This window comes from Populus euphratica, unplaced genomic scaffold (genome assembly GCF_000495115.2).
Source record: "Populus euphratica unplaced genomic scaffold, PopEup_1.0 scaffold217.1, whole genome shotgun sequence".
Classification (NCBI taxonomy): domain Eukaryota; kingdom Viridiplantae; phylum Streptophyta; class Magnoliopsida; order Malpighiales; family Salicaceae; genus Populus; species Populus euphratica.
This window is the reverse complement of record NW_011500036.1, coordinates 65,215-78,073: the sequence shown is the minus strand read 5'-3', so window position 1 is coordinate 78,073 and position 12,859 is coordinate 65,215. Positions and strand designations below refer to the sequence as shown.

General features: G+C 32.3%; 1 protein-coding gene across 1 annotated transcript; it reads left to right on the top strand.

The window, feature by feature from the left end:
* The first annotated feature begins 871 nt into the window (after positions 1-871).
* On the top strand, positions 872-8,852 carry LOC105142725 (Polynucleotidyl transferase, ribonuclease H fold protein with HRDC domain-containing protein). The gene is given in 13 exon segments (XM_011050484.1): positions 872-1,200; positions 1,309-1,550; positions 1,626-1,724; positions 1,803-1,886; positions 1,982-2,068; positions 2,252-2,372; positions 3,403-3,587; positions 3,676-3,714; positions 4,835-5,346; positions 5,432-5,712; positions 5,715-5,929; positions 7,200-7,810; positions 8,590-8,852. Coding segments are annotated over 13 exon segments (2,796 nt in total). The 5' UTR covers positions 872-950; the 3' UTR covers positions 8,660-8,852.
* Positions 8,853-12,859: the final 4,007 nt, after the last annotated feature.

The window sequence follows — 12,859 nt, the reverse complement described above, 5'->3', positions numbered from 1 at the left end:
CATGGTGACTTTTGTTTATGCTAGATTCGCAAAATCAATAATTTATAAAACTCGATTTAGCCAGACAAGTTAATCCAATAACTTATTTATTAAGCTCGCTTGGATCTAATTAATAAAAAAATATTAAAACAATGTCTTTTTAAATTAGTTAATTAAAAATTGAAATCACCCTATATATATATACATCTCAATCAAGGGCAAGGCAAATAATGCACTTGCAATAAAAAATTAGACAAAATTATTCTCTTAAATCTCCTACTCTAGACACATCTCAGGCTTTGGCTACCCTCTTGCCACTACTTCAGCCCGCAAATCAACTCTAGGAGGCAATGGTTCAAGCAAAACATCCATAATATTTCTCAGTTACCTTTCTCAAACTAATTTTGAGACCCCATACAGCATCGACGGAGATTCTCACGGGCTGTTTGCATCAAAATACACGAAAAAAATTAAGTCATTAAAGCTAACACATACAAGCAATGCAGATAAATTGATGGATGCAGATAAATATATAGTTTATGAAACCCAAAAGGAGTGATTAATTAAACTATAATGATTAAATTACAATCAAATTTAATTCCTTGAAAAACATAAAAAAAATCATAATTGTTAACTTAATGGTTTGACCAGAGGTTGAATTAGACAATATATTAACCTGTTAAAACAGATGATCCGACCGAGTTTTTAGTGGCCTGATTAATCTAACCCGACCCGAGAAGCTAATATAAAAAAATGTTTTTTAATAATAAAAAATAGACTTGGAGAACTTTGATCGGATCTGATAGTTGCATCATGTGGGCCTGAGCTTAAACAATCTACAAAAGGCCTTAAAACATGAGCCCAATAACCAATCAAACCCCAACGGAAGCCGCCAGAAAAACCACCTTAACTCCATTTCCGCTCTCCAACAGCGCTCGCTCACGAAGCGGCAGAAGACGCAGAAAAGAAGGATGGAATACAAGGACAAATTAAAAATCACAGCATTGACCATCGCTTCTCTAGCAGCACTCTCTTCTGTTGTTTTCCTAATAGCATCCTCCTCCAAGCATTACCGCCGGTGACGACGAAAGCAGCAGCAGCAGCAGCAGCAAAAACAAAGCTCACCGTGCTACTTACAATCCCATCAGAAACCACAACTTTCTTTCAAACGCGTCTTGCTTGATAACTCCTTCTCTCAATTCAAGCACTTAAATCTCCATGGTAGGTGTTATTAGGCAACCGCCCTTTCCTTCTCCGTCTTTTTTTTTTTTTTTTTTTTTTAAAAAAATTATTTTGAATTTTTTCTACTTTTTTGCGTTGTCGAAGCAGCGAGCTCATCGAATTTGCATCCATATGAAGCGGAGATTAAAGTTTTGATAGAAAATCCTGAGTCGTTGGAAGACTGTTATAGTGATCATCAGAAAATGAGTGAATTTTTCTCTTATGTTTGGATCGAGACGGAAACTCAATTGAAAGACTTAGCTCATACATTGAGCAAACACAAGGTTTTTTCTGTCGATACGGAGCAGCATAGCCTCCGCTCTTTTCTCGGTTTCACTGCTCTAATTCAGGTTAATTAATTAATTTCTTTATAAAAATTTCATTTTGTTAACAACATTTTAATGATATGCTTAGAAACATTTCAGATATCTACTGGAAACGAAGATTATTTGGTGGATACGATTGCATTGCATGATGCAATGGGTGTTCTTGCCCCTGTTTTCGCTGATCCAACTATTTGTAAGGTAACTGATTATAATTATTTCTAATTATCAAGTGGTTAATGGGATTGATGTTTTATGTAATTTTTGTTGGTAACGTAGGTGTTTCACGGGGCAGATAACGATGTTCTCTGGCTGCAGAGAGACTTCCATATATATGTTGTTAATTTGTTTGATACTGCGAAGGTCGGTGTTGGTGTTTATCGTGATTGGTTATTGACAATGTGTGTTCTGTAAAAATTTGTTTTTTCTTGACTTGTTTTCCTGCCATGGTAATGCAGGCGTGCGAAGTGTTGTCAAAACCTCAGAAATCATTAGCATACTTGCTTGAAACTTATTGCGGTGTAGCCACAAACAAATTGCTACAGGTTTGGGTTTGGGGCTGTCAGTAATTTATGCAGTTTTCTGCTTTTGATGAGGCTTTTTGGTTCGCATAAGGGAATTGAGTTACCTTTTCCTTGTTTGAATACTTATGTGAAGCATGGAAATGCATGTTCAGTGGTTCCAACTCAAAAGCATATATGATTAATGTATTGTCTACTAAAATGTAGCGTGAAGATTGGAGGCAACGCCCACTATCAGCAGAAATGCTAGAATATGCTCAAACAGATGCACACTATCTACTGTATATTGCAGGTTGTTTAATAGCTGAGCTCAAACTACAGGACAGAGGTGTGTCTTTAATTGTGATCACCTATCATCATATGTTTAGTTTCTATCAATGTAGATATTAAAGCAAAATGGAAGGGTTGCATCATATCAACTGTAGAAATAATCAATATCCAAAACAGCAAATGGCAGTCACCAAGTACTGTTGCAGGTGGGAAAGAGGGGTAGGGTTTGCATCTACTAGGAATATTCACACAAAGGTTTACTTTTGACATTCATAATTGGACAAAAATTTTCTACCTCCCTAGAAATAGGAAATTTCCTACCTACCTAATGTGGTATAATTTAAGCTGTTGTATACGTATTCACCTAATACACGCGCGCACACAATCAACTCTTTATTTAGCTTGAATTTCTTAACAGTGTTTCTAATTCTCTCTTTCTCGCATTTTTTTTTCTATCATCTTGTTTTTTATCATTTAACACCAGGTTTTTTCTTCAACTTTGGAGCTGGATATGAACTTCAATGTCAATTGAGTGGGAGGGTTTATAATTTAATTGCCCCTGAATAGAACATGGACTGTGACCGACTGGCCTTTTTCAGTGTTAATTTAGGAAGATTGGCTTTGTTACAAATCAGCCTCACGAACAAATTCCCACATGTCAGTGGGAAAATTAGATTGGCTTTGTTACAAATCAGCCTCACGGACAAAAAAACAAATTCCCACATGTCGGTGGGAAAATCTGTCACAAGTGCCTGCAGTACTTTTCTAGCTTTATGATGTTAATTCTGTCACCTTGGAGTGTTCATTGCGTGTGCATTAGGTATACTAAAATAAGTATAAAAAATTATGTAAATATGTGCCACGTTAGGGAAGGAGGAAATTTACTATGTCTAGTGGAGTTGGAAATTTTTGTCCTTCAAATTTTTAGGGGACACATTAGCAAAGAAAAAGTAATTAAATTTGGAACCAACATACATATGTTAGGGAATTATTCACGGTTAAAAATATATTTTCAAGTCACAGACCATTTAAATCATGCATCAGCTGTTTCTTGTAGCATCAAGTTGCTAAATATATCAATGTATCAGATAACTCAAACTGTGCCAGTGACAAATTCGATTTTGTTCTGGAGGCTAGACGTCGTTCAAATACGATTTGTCTTCAACTCTATGCTAAAGAGGTTGAAGCCTCTCCTGGTGAGTCTGCTGCATCTTCAATTTTTTCCCGTCATTTGAATGGTCAAAGAGGCTCATCAATTTCATATGAGACACAGGTGCTCTACTTTACATATATTTATTAGCGTAGGCCATTATGAATGACCTTCACATTTCTAATAATGTTAAAAAACCACTTATTTTCAGGATCTTGTGAGAAGTTTTTGCACATGGAGGGATCTAATGGTTAGTTGTAACTTGTAACATTTTCAGCAATTTTATTCCCGAGGGAAATTCATTTTATTTTGAAAAAAAAACAAAAACAAAAAATAATGCACTGCCTTTATTGCATATTATAATCTGAACCTAATTTTAGTGATAGGCAATCACACATTTGTACTTATTGAATTGAGAAAGAATTTCCCTTTCATCAATAATCAACCCGTGTGAAGAAATCACCTAGAGACATGTATGTAGAACATGGGGTATACTATTTAAATGTCCGTAGAAACTGTAACTGCAAGAACAAAGCTCCTTCTGAATTTGTTGGCTTCTGTTGATTTTAACTGACAGTCTGATTGAGGAAAATAAAATCTTTCTGTCATCTTTCATGTTGTAACATATTGCCAAATAGAATATGTCACAGTTTGACATGCTTTTGCTCATGGAAGTACACCATGCAGGTTGAAAGGATGCAAAACTCATGTCGAGGATCATAATTGCTAGTGTGGACCTCTCATAAGTAATTTTCCTTGGTCTATTGCTATCAGTGCCAAGTTCAAATGGTTTATATTTTAGGCCTGAACAAGATAGCGTTTTACATGTCTCAGGTTGTATCAGCATTAATATAATGATCTAAACTACATGTTACTAAATTATGTTGAGATCAAGACAGGAAAGTGCTAGTCAGCTCTGATTGTGCACTGGACTAGTGACCAGCAGACTCCTTGGCTCTTTACCAACTTCCCTTTTGCCATTTTCCCTGCCTTAGTCTACCTTCTTTATGAATTACATTTTTCTAATACTGATGATAGTAATAATGATTTGACTTATCAAATTATTGATGTCAACGCTTCATCACACTTACTTTTATCCTTTGCTCATCAAAGAACAGCAATATGAATTTGATGTTTTTCTTACTACTAGTGGTTCCAATTCATTTTGTCCTCTTACACGTTCTTCTTCATGTTAGATGTGCTAATTTCACATGAGTTTCTTTTGCCGAAGCATGTCATTGATTTCCTTTCCCATTTTTTCAGTTAATTATTTGTTTCTGCACCTGTTGTATTCTTTGTCATAGTGAAGTCATGTTGCATGGTGAATATTTCATTGTTTAATCTTTCTGTGTGTTCGGACTTCCTTTCAGGCTCGGGTTCATGATGAGAGCTTGAGATATGTATTATCAGATCAGGCTATTGTCTCTCTTGCAGTCAAAGTTCCCACAACTCCTGAAGAAATATTTGACACCATAGCAGAAGCTGATTTGAATGCGGAAAATGTGAATTTAAATTCTTCTCTCCCGTCTCCATCCCCTGTTGTTTGCAGTCATTTGGACGATCTCTATTACTTGATCAAGGACAAGAAAAGCAATGCTGATGAAGTTCTCCTTCAAATTCTTCAAAATTGTCTGGGTCCCAATGGGAGTTGTCCATTGTCTGTTTATAACTATGCATTACTGATTAACTGTGACCTAATAATGAAAAATAGATTAGTTTCCAAACAGAGTCCAGTTATAAATTCAAGGCAAGTTGGTCGGAAGGCTTCAAGAGAACTATTTGTTCAAAAATTCTCCTGTAAATCTCCAGTGTATCATAACTGTAGGATCTATGCAAATGATGGGCGGTTACTTTGTTATTGTGATCGGAGAAAGCTTGAATGGTCAGTCGACTTAGTTTTTTCTTTTCGTCTTTTGTCCAGTTACAAAATGTGTTGCACATAATAGGATCATGTTATTGTCTTGTAGGTATCTCCGTCGAGATCTGGCAAAACTTGTTGATGATGATGCTCTTGCCATAATGCTTCTTTTTGAACCAAAAGGCCGTCCAGAGGATGAAGGGAATGATTTTTATATCCAAAGTAAGAAAAATATATGTGTTGGCTGTGGTGAAGGAAGTCATTACTTGCGCTATCGAATAATCCCCTCTTGTTATAGAATTCACTTCCCTGAGCATTTGAAAAGTCATCGTTCTCATGATATTGTCCTCCTTTGTGTGGACTGCCATGAAGTTGCTCATGCTGCTGCTGAAAGTACAAAAAACAGGTTGCTAAAGAATTTGGAATTCCACTTTTCGTTTGTAAAGTAGTTGATTCTAAAGAAATTCCAGTTATAAGTGAGTCATCTTCATCAGTAATGAATGTTGAGGAGACAGGGGTATCTCCATTACATTTGCGCACAGCTGCTATGGCTCTTTTATGCCATGGACAAAGAATGCCACTCAAGCGCCGTGAAGAACTGACACAGGTGAGTACACGATATCAGTGGTTATCTGGGGGGTGTATTTGATGAATTGTGTCATTTTTTTAACAATCTTCTGTAGTTGGGTAAGCTACTCCTGTGACTTCATTTTAAAAGAGTGACAAATATGATTGTGTCTGGAATGTTTGACATTCCATGAACAAAGAATCTCCATGGTGGTCTACGTTGCCTTTAAAAAGTAGATTATATGACAATGAATGGGGCCACATAAAATTGCAGGGCTAGAGTTTAGCATCATTAAGATACAAGACTATTGGAATTTTTCAGCTTTTATTTGCATTGACATTCCTTATATGCTATGTGGATCATCTGAAATGAGTATTCTGTGTCTAAATTGGAAGAACCAACATCCTGGTATCCAGTTTGTCTATGCTCAAGTAGGCACATCCATAAGTGCTGACCGTGACCTTTTGGTAGTTATCCTGCCGGATGCTTTTTACTGCATAATATTGTCTAGGTGTGCATGCTGTGATGGACATGACTTGTATACACCACACTCCACTGTTACTCGTTCAGGTTTCATGTTGTCTCGCTCCATCATTGTCTATGATAGCTTGCTGTGTTGTGATTAATTCAGTGATGAAACATCAAAATAACTTTACATGGACCCTTGAGAAGGATATCAAGTTTTTAAAATTTGACATTTTACCCCTTGCAAGAAATTTCTAGCACTTGGCCATCCATTTTCATGATCTGCATTCTATTATTTGAAGGGAAAGCGTTTTTCTTCTGATACTGATTTTGGATCCTTCATGGAAAGTGTTTTCCACTCTTTAAACTAGAAAACACTTTCCTCCACCTAAAACTTGTGTTTTTCAAATGGAAAGTGAATTTCGTTAACCAGTTTTCCACAATATAGCCAAACATGAGAAAACCTCCCAACCATTTACATTTGCAGCCTTGATGCAATTGGTGTATGAAAATTGAGTTTATAATTTCAAAGTAGGCTTGCAATGTTTAATAGGAAATAATGTCTCAACCTTCTTGGAGCTAGGATAATGATGTTGCTTTGAATCTGATTGCACATTCTTATTTTCTTTTATGATCATGAGAATGTCTTTTGTCCTGTTGAACTTATCAGGCCAGGTCTTAAAAGTTACATATGCATTCTTGTTTATGATGAAAAAAATGTATATCATCAGTATTAGTGCATGGTATCAACATGCAATCATGGTACACTATGTTGCTTCTGGTTACTCATTGGTGTTTGTGGGGATTTTAACCTTCTCATGGGATTGAATTCTGCTGTTTATAGATTGTGATGCAATATTATGGAGGAAGGGAGATATCTGAGGAAGATTTGGAAAGAGCTCTGCTGGTTGGCATGAGTCCTCATGAAAGAAGGCGATTTGAGAAGAAGAGAAGGTTTTCATCACAACATTCTACTGAGGTTATCCTTTTGGACAAAGAACAGATGGGTGCAGCTTATACCATGGCTGTATCTGCCACTGGAAATTCACTGGAAAAGGCTGTTACTAAAGATGGTTTAGAAACTACTGAAATGGAATCAACAGGTACAAAAGAACTAGACTATTTCATGGTAAGAGATCCTATTTCTAACAAGGAAATGAATTCAGATGAAAATGAAGCTTCTGATACGAAAGATGAATATGTTGGAAACGATGATGATAATTGCGAAGGAGGCCCCTCAAATGGAACAGCTAGAAATGATGAAAGTGCTTCACATAAAAATAATTCGAAATTATCTCTGTTAGGACATGGACCACACGGAAAACAAGTTGTGGATCATATATTAGAGGAATATGGCGAGGATGGCATTCGGCAATTTTGTCAGAGATGGAGACAAGTTTTTGTTGAAGCAGTTCATCCTCGTTTCTTACCTGCTGGTTGGGATGTAATGCACAGGTAAATAGCCTTGTTATGCACGTGTCTCTAGAAATATGCTATGCGCAAGAAGCATTTCGTTTAACGTAGTTCAATCTAATCTTTGTAAGGTTTGGATTCCACAGGTCCATAGATTTCCAAATATAGGCGTGTTATATCAAGAATTTTCCTAGCCTCAACTTTACCATTATTGCTTAGCCTGCCATCTCTCTCTTCATCAAGACTGCCATCAATGCCAGTAGCACCAGAACTAACTTAATGCCTACACTGCAGCTACACTTTGTCACTAAAAAGTTGTACTGACTACAGATTTCTAAGACAACCTAGACAATGCCAATTCCAGTAGCACCAGCACCAACTTAATATCTATACAGAAACCAAACTTTGCAACCAGAAAGTTGTACTGACTGCTGATATCTAAGTCAACCTAAACAGTGTCAATGACTTGTGCTGGCAAGATAGCAAGTGATAATGTACAATCTCCTCAAATTGTGCATGAAATTGCATGCTGTCTCTGTAGATATCTAGCATCTGCTGACCATGTCTATAAATAATTAGATTGCAGTTTCAGAGTTCTGAATTTTATGATGACCTACAAGCCTAGTTGCAGTTGCTAGCTGATTTTCTTAAACTAACCCCAATAAGAAAAATAGCTATTTCTATTGGACATCTTTAGTTGCTGTACAAGTTGCATATTTGTTGGTACACTTCCATATGTTTAGCAGCTTCACAAGATGTATTAGATACTGAACTTCTGTTTATTTATTCAAGGATTTGACTATTTACGCTGTTTTTGCCAGTGGCAGAAGAGAGTTTGGTGAATTTAGCGTGTACAATCCTACCAATAAAGCACCTGCTGCTAACACTTGAACAGATTCCCCATCGGCTGTAGAATACCAACAATGAAAGTAGAAGCTTCCTGTGGGTATCAAATTTTCTTCCCCAGATTCGTATTTTCATTTGTTGATCAGAATCAAATTTCTATTCTTTCATTTCTTGTTGCCATTGACATGTATAAAACTAGATGCAATAAAAACCATCTTTAATTTCCTTTCTATGATTATTAGAATATCCGTGTTTAGCATGCTTTTATATATTTTTTTTCTGTTTTAGATATGCATGTTTAGGTTGTTCTTATTCATGATTTTGTATGTATGTGTGCTCAGGCTATGCTTTTTTATATACGCTTGATTGTTGGTGTTCTGATGATATCTCATGTTTAAGTTGATGTTTTGATATGTTAGGCTGTGTTTTTTATATACGCATGATTGTTGGTGTTCTGGCTATGTATCGTGTTTAAGTTGATCTTTTGAACATGTTACACGTTTGGATTGTGATCATGGATGATAAGAACAGGGTTTACACCCATATTAGTCCCCGCGCGTCTAGAAAATGTTGATACAAGTCCCTCTACCAAAAGAATAGGGCATTGTTATTATACTGGTCAGGCCAACTATGGGTCAACTTAGGAATTGACATGAACCAGGTTTAATGAGTTGGTCCAATTAATCTACTAGTGAGACTTGATTTGACTTTTAGGTTTAATGAGTTGGTCCAATTAATCTACAAGTGAGACTTGATTTGACTTAAAAAAAAAAATTAAAATAATGTTGTTTTAATTTTTTTTTAATGAAATTGATCTAAAGTAATTTAGGTTGATTCATATAACTTGTAATTCAAATTGAGTTTTACAACTATGAACATTTTCATGGTTGGGTTGAGTTCCTGTATGTCATAAAACTATTGCATTTTTATTTATTTTGTTTATTTTATTAAATTTTATCTAAATGAGTTAAATTTAAAAAATATAAAAAATATTATTTTCAAGAATAAAATTATTGGGCTTTTTTTTTTCACAACCCCTCATTATTTGTATTTTTTTTCTTAAATTTTGTTTTTTAGTTTTTTGCAAAAACTTTGTTTATAAATTTAATCAATTTACATGTGTAAACTGTTTTGTTTACAATAAAAAAAAATAGTTCAAACTAAAAAAATATATGCTCATAATTTTTATTTTTATTTTTTTTGCATTCATGTTTTGTTTACAATAAAAAAAAATAGTTCTTCAAACTAAAAAAAAAAAATCTTCAAACTAAAAAAAGATATGCTCGTAATTTTTATTTTTAATTATTTTGCATTCAAAACTAACTTTTACTAAGACCCAAATGAAAGCTTCTAAATTATTTTAAATTATTTTCCAAGCACCTTTCTTTTAGAAAAACAACTAATGATTTTATTTATAAACACATTGTTAAATCAAATATTCTACGTGTGATTATTATTCAATACCCGCTTTCTTCTTCTTGATTAAATAAAAAAATAAAAAAAATAAAAACAAAGGGCAAAAGAAAATATTTAAATTAAAAAATCTAATTACTAATACAACTAAAAAAGCTAGACTTTTTTATGATGTTTCACTGTTCATACATAAGCATCTTTCCTCTCTTTTTTTTTTCCTTCAATTTCAATTTCAATTTTTTTTCTTTTGATTTAGTTTTTTAACCTAATTTCATGAGATAAAGTCTTTAATTGTAGTAAAAATAAAATAAAATTAAAGTTAGAGAACCATGATATAAAACACAATGAAAAGGTGTGCCTAATCTCAAAGTTTTTAGTTTGAAATCACATTTTATTTATTTTTTAATTCTTAATTTTTTTAAAAGGAAAACTAATAGAAAAATGATGAAGTTTTCAATTAGGCATAATCTAAACACCAAAAAAAAGTTTGTCATTGAATTTTATTTAACGAGAGAGGTTTTATTTTATGATTTTTTATTATAAACAAGTGATAAAAATGGATCAAGGTCAATTTTGATTACTTTTTTTATGTGATTAATTTTTGTGTTTTTAAGTGATGATTGGGTCTTTTAGAACTGGAAAGTGGTTCATGAAGGTTTCTATAGTATTTTTGGATGAAAAGAAATGAGAATAAATTTTTAGATTAAACTTTATCTCATTGACTTTCAAACCATCATTGTGATGGCTGGATTGTAGGCACCAGTTCAGTAAACGACATGTCACCTCTTGTTATTATAAGTAATTTATTGCTTGATTTAAAAAATATAAAGAAAAAAATAATAACTAAATTTGTTGTTTTTAGTGTTAACGAGTTTCATTCAATGATGATATATATATATTTTTATAAACATGCCTAGAAAGGAAGGTTGGATTATGTTTAGATGTTTTTTTATTTGATTGATTTTTGTTTTTTTGAGTGATTTTAAGGTGTTTTGAGATCAGTAAGTGGTTAATAAAGGTTTCGATGGCATTTCTAAGGTATTTTTAGAAAAATAGATTTTTATGCCAATTGTTTTTAATTTTCCAACCATTATAGCCATATTATGGACAAACAACCCAATAAATGACATGTTGCTCGCTTAAAAAAACAAGTATGAGATGTTTTTAAAGGTCCATGCTAGTGAGTTGGAGATTTTTTTTTGTTTTTTTTTAAATTTTATTATTCAACATTGATTTTTTTATTGAATTTTTTTTTATTTTTTTTATTAATTTTATTATTCAACATTTAATTAATTTTAAATTGGTTTTCATGGTTTGTTTTTTATAGAGTTATCACAACCTTAAATATACATCTTAATATTTAGTTGGTGCTTAATTTTACGAATATCTATTAAAAAAATATTAAACTCAACGAAGTTCCTGACCCAAATGGCATATTTCACAGGCTAACTTAGATAGGTTGAAAATTAAATTTTATAATTTTTTATTTTATTTTTTATAAAGTTACCACAGTTTCAGATAAATATTCCAATATTAAGTTAATGCTATCACTTTATTTTCACATGATTAAGTAAAAAATAATTTTATATAAAAAAATTATTAAATTTAATGAAGTATATAACCCCATTTACAAACTTAATAAATTAAATTATAAAACTTTAATTAATTTAATATATCATTTTCTTAATATTTTTTTTTTTAAATATCAACTTCAATTAGGACCTTGAGAGATAAACAATCTCTAGAATATTTGCAAATTAATACGAAGAAAATTTAAGGATAATTAATTTATCTTTTTTATACATGAAATTTTTTAAAAGGTACGGGATTAAACTTTGTAGTGTATGAATAATGCCTCCGCTTAAGGCTAAAGTAGCCCGTTATTTGCACTTTATATTTTCATTAATTCATAAAGAAAGCCCTTTTATTATCAATTTGGTCAAATGAACACATGTATTTTCAAATTCAATCAATTAAGTACAATTTTCCAACATTGAAAAATCTTCAATCCTATTGAATACTGTCTTTCTTTCTTTCCTCGAGTCATAATCATAAACTTGTAAATCTTCCTTTCATTCATGCTTATATCATTAAGTTTTCTCTTTTTTTTTTTTTATTTTCCCGAACTTCCAATTGTTTGAGATAGAAAATACAGGTGATAAATTGACGTTAGTGATGCCCAAAAAATGTTTTTTTTTAATAGTTATTTTTTTTTTGTTTTTGCTTTTTAAATGTGTTTTTGAAAAAAAATGATTTTTTTTATTTTTTCTACTTTAAATTAATATTTTTTTAGTGTTTTTAAATTATTTTGATGTGCTAATATCAAAAATAATTTTTTAAAATATTATTTTAAAATATTTCTGAATAAAAAATACTTTAAAAAAACAATTACAACATGCTCCCAAACACATTTAAACCATGTTAGTTCTATCCTTTCGTGTTGAGTGCCTGTAAATCTAAATGAAAAATCCAGTAATTTTCACCACTATAATTAGTTTTAGATTTTTTCTATTTCAGGGAGGTTTCTAGATTTAGAGAAAATTATAATTTGTTTTGACAAATAAAAGTAATTCATTCTAAGAGAAAACAAGAAAAGTAGTCATTAGGCCTGTTTGATAATGAAATATTACTTTATATTTCTAAGAAATAACATGATAGAAAGAATTTTTCATCTTTTATTTATTTTTAAATGTTTTGAAAGAAAATTTTTCAATATAATTAAATTGAATTAAATGCAAGAATATTATGATGAGTATATTAATTAAGATGATAGAATTTCATGGTAAAAGGAGAAATTAGAAAACCTAATATATAATCATTGGCTAAAAAACA